Genomic DNA, 8,209 nt, shown 5'->3' on the forward strand with positions numbered 1-8,209 from the left:
AATTTGTTCTTCAGTTCCTTGAGCTTAAGAAATGCTGAGCGAGTTCGGCCCTTTTGATTTTCTGACTCTAGCTCCTCGCACATTTCATATGTAGCATATATTTTAATGGTATCTCAACTCATCACCATCCAATTGGAACTGGTCATATCTGGCCTTCCAGCAGGTTTTTGGAGCTCTGGTGACCTAGTGGTAAGAAATTGAACTGCCAACCCAAAGACAATTTGAATCCACCAGTGGCCAATTTATTCTCATAAGATTTACAATTTCTAAAAACAAACTGGAGCGTATGCTAAGAGTTGGTCCATCTTTACTGCTCATAACAACATACATTGGAACAATAACAATAATATGTATAAAAGAATAACTATATAATATATAATTATATAATATTAGAACAATAACATTATATATGTATGTGTGTGTTTGTGTGTGTGTACACTTTCTCCAGAACTTAAGGGGAAGTTGTCAGAACAGAGCTTTGAGATAAATTAAGGACTAACTGTAGTATGAGTGTGATGATTCCTGGAGGGGAAGTGTGATTTTTTTAAATACAGCATTGAAACACATTTGAAAATAATATTACAACCAGATGGATGATAATGTTTTATATAAACAGTAAGAGGAAACTACAAAAGAGCTGAATTTTACTTTTAGGTATAAATTGGAATAATTTTAAAGAAGCCTTTAAAATTTGCTGAATATTGGAAGCACACATGGATAAGTACTATTCTCCTAATGTGACTAATTTAAGGAAAGGGGAGGAAAATGGCCTTACTGAAGTGGGAGCTTCATGGGAATCTATGATTCTTTTACCAGTCACTGATCTTAGAATTCTGCCTGGTAGGAGCTAATGGGAGTTGACAAACACAGAGATGCCATGTGCAAATTGAAATAATGCAAACAAGCACCTGTGCACTTACACTTTTAATTCTCTCTAATTTTATATCCTCCATGTGTTGTTTGTCTGCCTCTGAGCCTTTGAGGAGAAGTGAAAAGGGATTTTCTTAGAAGGTTCATGTGTCTGTTTGTTATTAGTGTTTGAGTGGTTACACTTTTAAAATAAGGAGTACAAATTGTTATTGTGGCAGGGACCAGGAACACAGATAGAGTTTCCTTTTTTGTCCTTTAACTTGTTACAAGAGGCACAAGTTTAACCTTTTCAACTCCATTTCATTCTAGAAACATTTCAAAATTCTTGTTATAAAGGGAGTCCTGTCTTTGTAAGCATGGCTCATCTTAGGAGTAATCATCCAATCAAATAGGAGAGATACGATTCAAAACTCACATGAGACAAACAATTTATGATAACAATGCATCTCATGATTGAATACCAGTATTTCAGAGATGGGTAAGAATTTTTGAGCTATCAGTGGGAATGTGGTCTGTGAAACTGGAAAAAGTGGGATTTGAGGACATTGAAATTCAATTTTCATTTGTAATGAGGGTAAAGTTATTAATTCATTTGATACCTAGTTGTGCATAGGGTCACTATGAGTCGCAAACGACTCGACAACACATAACAACAACAACAACCTAGTTAATGTGCAAAATTCAATTATTCTATCTTCAGCTCCATTTTTGTCTTCGAGTCCATGTTTTCCAACTACTGATTCGTCTTCTCTGTTCCCAACTTTTGCATTCCAGTCACCCATTATTATCAATGCATCTTGAGTGCATGTTCAATTGATCTCCAATTGTAAAAGTTGGTAGAAATCTTCTATTTCCTCTTCTTTGGCTCTGGTTTTTGGTGCATATATCTGAATGATAGTGGTATTCACTGCACTTCTTTGTATGTATATGGATATTATCCTGTCACTCACAATATTGTACTTCAAGATGGATCTAGAAATGGCTTTTTTAACTATGAAAGCAACTCCATTTTTCCTCACCTTTTCATCTCTGGAGTAGTATATCATATGATCATCTGATTAAAAATGCCCCATGCCAGTCCATCTCATCTCACCAAAGCCTAGTATGTCAATATTTATGCATTCCATTTCCTCCTTAGCAATATCTAATTTTCCCACATTCATGGTTCTCACATTCCATGTTCCAATCACTAGTTATTGAGGTTTTGCCAAGAAGATTTTGATACAAATAAAATTTAGTGGTACAGAGAAATGTACCCCAAATTAACTTCAAAGGAAAATAAATTGTTAATTTTTCTATGGAACAAAACAGTGCTATGATGAAAAGATAAATTAATCCATAATTATGTGTCATAGATAAAAATCAAGAAGGAAGTGTAAAAGAGCAAGGGATGGCCCTGTCTGGCATTCAAAAAAGGGAACTGTCCCTGTCAACAGTATCAATAACACAAAACCAAGGCTGATGATGAGGTCCAATATGTCCCCTACGTTCCCATACCTCTTTCTACTTATCTCAGCATTAATTGTACTGCATTTCTGGGGCTAAAAGTCAATGTGATAGCTCACAGACCACTAAGGAAACATATTGGGAAAGTCAAAAGGTTGTAATCCAGATTAATACTAGAATACAGTCCAGATTTAGGCTAGTGTTCCCAAGTTCTCAGTCCTATCAATATTGGCTTCCCACCCCCAGTTGCCCAAAAAAGTTCTCAGTCGTTCCAATTGGCTCTCTCCCCCACTGCAAGGTTCTATCTCACATCAGGTCTTCAGTTTGATCATAGGTGTTGCTGTCATTGTTCTAGCAAGAAGGATGTCCTACATTCTCTTGCTTCTTTTTCATGGCACTGCAGAGTCTGTCTGCCTCTTGCTGCTGGCTTGTTCAATTCAATGACAAGTTTAGTCAATCCCCTTATAGATTTTTGAGAGTGACCAATCCTTTTATGGAATGGTAGATCGCCAATTCCCATGTGGATAGGCTAATATTCCCTGTCCACATATTCCCACTCATCAAAAATTATAGCAATCATAGTCAAATAATGGCTAGGAAAAATCATATTAAAAGATAAACTCTATAATAGGTATCGAACTATGAACAATTTGTTGTTATGTGCCACGGAGTTGCCTGTGACTCATAGTGACCCTGTGTACAGCACCTATGAACCTGGCCCTATCATGAGGCAGTCTCACTGACTCCAAAACACCTACCGCATTACCCCAGTTACTGTATCAACCCATCTCATCACTCCCTCCTACTCTGTCACTCCACCCTTCCAAGAATGATGCCCAAAGTCTGTGAGATGGAGTTTCAAAATCCCAGCCTCCAAGGAGAAACTTGGTTTCGCCTTCTTCAAGACAGACCTATTTTTTTTCTTGGTGGTCCATGGTTCAAGACTCTTCTCTAGTATCACAATCCGAAGGCATTGATTCTTCTCTTAGTCTTTGTCTAGCTCTCTGATACATAGCAAGTAATTGCAAAGACCATGGCCTGAATAAAGTGCACCTCCGTCTCTAGACTAACATCATTGCTTCTCAGTACTCTGTAGAGGTTTCTGCCAGCAGATATTTTTCCAGTGAAAATCGTCTTTTGATTTCTGACTGCAGGTGCCGAGAGAGTTGATTATGGAGCCGAGCAAGCTGTAATTGTTAACAAATTCACTTTCTTCTCCATCTATCAAGATGCTGTCAATTAGTTCAGTGGTGAGAATCTTAATTTTCTTGATGTTGAGCTTTAATCCATGTTGAAGATTACAGTCCTTAACCATCAACAGCAAAGCCTTCATACCCTTCTCGGTTTCAGCAAGCAAGGCTGTGACATCTGCATAATGTAGGTTGTTGATGAGTCTTCCCCAATTCTTATGCCACACTCCCCCTCATAAAGCCCATGCTTATTTTTACTGTACAGATTGTGACTTACATGAGTATTTTTTTTAATGGGCAGAAATGCATGTATTATATGATTAATTTTCATAAAGTACTAAAGAAAAATGTTTACTTCTCTTTTTTTGACTGTGCAAAGGGTATTGTGATCCACATAAAGACTGTGTGGATCATATTCAATTATGGATAACATTGAGATGAATGGGAATCCCAAGACACTTTATTGCGCTTGTGCAAAACTTATAAATAAGCCAAGAAGTAGTTGTTCCAACAGAACAAGAGAATATTACATGGTTTAGAAATCAGGAAAGGTGTGCATCAGAGTTGTATTTTTACTCCACACTTATTCAACCTCTCTGCTGAGCAAATCATTTGAGAAACTGTACTATATGTAAAAGGATGTAGTCTGGATAGGAGGAAAATTCATCAACAATCTGAGTTCTTCAGATGACACAAACATGCTTACAGAAAGTGAAGAAAAGTTGACATACCTAATACAGAGGATAAAACGCAATAACCTTCAATATAAGTTACATCTCAACATCAAGAAAATAAAAATCCTCACCACTGAACCAATAAGCAACATTAAGAAAAGATTAAAGTTGTTAATTTTATTTTACCTGCATCTACAATCAACTTTCATGATAATAGCAGCTGAAAAATCAAACGGTGTGTTGCAGTGGGGAAAAACTGCAGTTATAAATAGTAAAGGACAACTTAAAATTCAAAGTAGTAAGAAAGTCACTTTCAAGACGTGGATGGGCTTGATGCAAGCCATTTTGTGCTCAATTGTTTCATACACGCTCAAAAGTTGATCAATGAATAAAGAAGACTGAAGCAATATTAATGCCTTTGTATTGTGCTGTTGGTGTTGAATATTGAATTTCCCATGAACTGCCAAAAGAATCACAAAGTCTGTTTTGTTTGGAGGAAGTGCAATCAGAATGCTTCTTAGAGATGAAGATGGTGAAACTTTGTCTTCAATACTTTGTTGTCAGGAGGGACTAATCCTTGGAAAAAGACATCATGCTATGAAGGTATAAAATCAGAGAAAGATAGGAAGATCATCAACAAGAAGGACTGACACAATGTCTTAACAATGGGCTTGACTATGTCAGAGATGGTGAGACTAATGAAAGATAGAGTAAGTTTCAGATCCGTTGTTTATAAGAGTTGCTAAGACTCATATTCAACCAGACAGCACTTAACAATAACAACTACAGAAAATATTTTTTTAGAGATGGGGGTTGGGGTGGAAATCTTTTAACCTAGCAAATCAAAAAAGTTTCATAGAGAGATTGCTTTTGAACTTTGTCCCAAATGATTAGAATTACAAAAAAAAAGTGTTATTGTTGTCATGTACCATAGAGTCAGAACCAACCCACAGCTGACTCTCCAGCAGGTTTTCAGATGCTGTTAATCTCCCAAGAGGAGATTGCTCATCTTCCCCCTGTGGAACAGCTGGTGACCTCGAACTGCATGTCTTTCGGATTGCAGAACAGCTTCTTGTCACTAGGCCACCAGAGCTCCTTTTAAAATGTCTAGTACTAATTAAATAAATATGTTTCCAAACCCTATGTTAAGTGACTTATAAATATCTCATATTGTAATTGTTGCTGTGTACCAAAGGTTGGAACTGTTCCATAGCTGACCCTGTAGTGGGTTTTTATAGACAGAAAATTGCATGGGAGGAGTTGTCCATTCTTCTTCCATGGAACAGCTGTTGGATTCAAATAGTGTGCCTTTGGGATTGCAGCAAAGCTTCTTACCACTAGGCTACTAGAGCTTCCTTATAAATATCTTATATACAAATCTTAAAACAAGTGCACTAGTCTATCTTTATCTTTATTTATAAAGGTCAAGACATTTACTTCATTCATTAAATGATAGCGCCAACCCCAGGCTGTCTACCTCTAAAAGCTATGCACACAAACACTACATGGCTAAAGGTGGAAATGAAGGGCATGGTCCAGCCACAGAATAGAGAAGTATGTGGAATAGCATGTTAAACGTGGTAAATACTGATCATCTTTTCATATGCGATATTTTCTACATTAGGGATATTTCCTTATATGGAGTAGAGTTACCCATAAAAGGTTATGACATTTTTAAGGCTATTGATAAATTGTAATTTTTCTCCACTAATTTTCTTGTATGTAATATCTTACTCTTCTGAAATGGCTTACACAATAATGCCAAATAAATATTCCTACAGGGGCCATTTTCCAGCTTAAATAATATCAATGAAGCCCCATAGTGTGCAGAATCACTTAACAGACTGCTTAATATGTGGATCAAATTGCTCCACCATCTGCATCCAACCTGTTTATTAAGTTCACAATATCCCTAACATTACAAATGAGAAATTCCAGGACTATTTACTTAGCCCCACAGGTTAAGGGCTGTCTTTATTATCTTACTGAAGAGTAATGGAAGGCCAACTTTAGAAATATGAGATTGACACAGTGACTGACTGTGGCAATGGAGGCAGATGTGTCAGAGACAGTGAGGTAGGCTCAGGAGAGGGCAGGGTTAAGACCTATTGTTCAAAGGGTCATTATGAGTCCTAGTTGACTAGATATATAACAACAACATTGTCAAATAATGAAGTCCAATAAGCTATCAAATTATTCTATGTTGAGGGCAAAATTATGATTTCAATCCTAAATATGTTATTTTCTACACCAAAGGCAGAGAAGAGTTCAAAATCATTGAAGCAATATTTAAAAGTTCAGCTAATATAGCCCATAGGCAGTTATTCTACTAACTCAAAGTCCATGCCTCTCTGAAGGTTTGGATCTACAAGTTGTTCCTTGAGATGAATATGGACAATGCCCATCTCTGGGATTTTACAGCTTCAAAAACCTGCTGAAGGGTCAGCTATGAATCTATTCCAATTTAAAGGCAGTGAGTTGAGTTGATGCAAAAAAAAAAAAGAAGTTCAAAACCACAATATTATCAAGAAGCATACAGAATCAGTTACAATGATGATAGCAATTTTCTTTCTGTGAGGAAAAGAGGAACACACCTTCTCAAATTTCTGCATCAATTGTTCTGCTAATATTAAAAGTTTGATAATGTAGGCATTCAATTCTTTTTTTTTCCTTATGAAACACATTGCTTATTTTCCGTCAACCTTATTTCCACTTTTTAAAAGGCAGTTTAAGACCATTCCGTGGTGGTACCCACCCACTCAGTGGCCTGAGCAGTGGGGGCTGCAGACCAGTCTTCAGTTGCAGGCTGAGCACTCCAGTCTTCAGTAGGGAACTGCTGAATCAGCATAGAAGGCACCTGGACGCCTTCGGACCAGCCTGTCACTTCAGGCTGAGTAGCAGTGAATTCAGGAGCAGGGGCGGTCCATTCTCCCTGAAACTGCTCCTTGGTCACAGCCTTTTCAGCAGCAGCCTGTTCTTCCTCTTCAATCTCTTCCGGATCTCTGTAGAAGTACAGATCGGGCATGACCTCCCACGGGTGCTCCCTGGAGATCGTGCCTCGCATGCGCAGGACTTCCTGGGTGAGCATCCACCACATCAGACCCACAGAGTGAGCTCCCTTGTTGTTGCACGGGATAGCAATGTCTACATAACGCAGAGGAGAATCTGTATTACACAGGGCAATGGTGGGCAAGTTAACATAAGATGCTTCTGTCAGAGGCTGGTGGTCAGCCCTGGGATCAGTAACCACCATAAGACGAGGCTCCCGGAAGGCTGCCTGGACCTGGTTAGTGAAGGTTCCAGGAGTGAAGCGCCAGGCAATAGAAGTGGCCCCAGTAGCAGCAGGAAACTTCAGAACAGCTCTCTGGCCTGTAGTTCTGGAGGAAATGACACTGACATCAGCTGGATTTTCAATGGCAACAATGGTGCGAGCAGCCAAGAGCAGCTTCTCCCAGGTCCTCTTCAGGTTTATGATGTAGATGCCATCACTTTTCCTTTTGTAGATGTACTGCTCCATTTGGCAGTCAAGGTTGGTGCCGCCCAAATGCGTTCCTGCTGCAAGGAATTTGAAGACATCCTCCTCCTTCATCTGCAGGACATCAGGGCTCCGGACATTGTGGACGTTTCCCCTTTAAGTTACGGCAGAACAACGCTGTATGGACCCTTGTGCGGGTAGCGCGGAAAGGCGCATTCAATTCTTTTATATAAGATATTATATGGAACAAAACTACAGATCAATAGAGGAAAAATTAGCTTTTGACGTATATCCATTAAGTCTACTTGATTCTAATGCACAGTGATCCTAAGAAATAAGACAGGAGACAGGACCTAGGTAGAACTATCAAGCATGGAAACGCAAGGGAGGAGGAACAGCTGTAAGCAGACCCTAGTGATTGGTACATGGAATGTGAGAGCCATGAATGAAGGAAAACTAGAAATTGTTATGAAAGAAATGGAACGCATAAATATTGACATATTAGGCATTGGAGAGATGAGATGGACTGGCATGGGGCATTTTGAGTCTGATGA

The 8,209-nt window shown here is 38.6% G+C and overlaps 1 protein-coding gene across 1 annotated transcript in view; it reads right to left on the reverse strand.

Moving 5' to 3' along the window:
• Positions 1-6,908: 6,908 nt before the first annotated feature.
• LOC102850964 (40S ribosomal protein SA-like) overlaps positions 6,909-8,209 on the reverse strand; it is a 7,693-nt gene continuing 6,392 nt past the window's right edge. Inside the window, exon 2 of the mRNA XM_006900041.1 lies at positions 6,909-7,735. Within this exon, the coding sequence (XP_006900103.1) occupies positions 6,909-7,735 (827 nt within the window). The remainder of the gene's footprint in view (positions 7,736-8,209) is intronic.

This window comes from Elephantulus edwardii, unplaced genomic scaffold (assembly GCF_000299155.1).
Source record: "Elephantulus edwardii isolate Elephantulus edwardi_28Jun2011 unplaced genomic scaffold, EleEdw1.0 scaffold00271, whole genome shotgun sequence".
Taxonomy (NCBI): domain Eukaryota; kingdom Metazoa; phylum Chordata; class Mammalia; order Macroscelidea; family Macroscelididae; genus Elephantulus; species Elephantulus edwardii.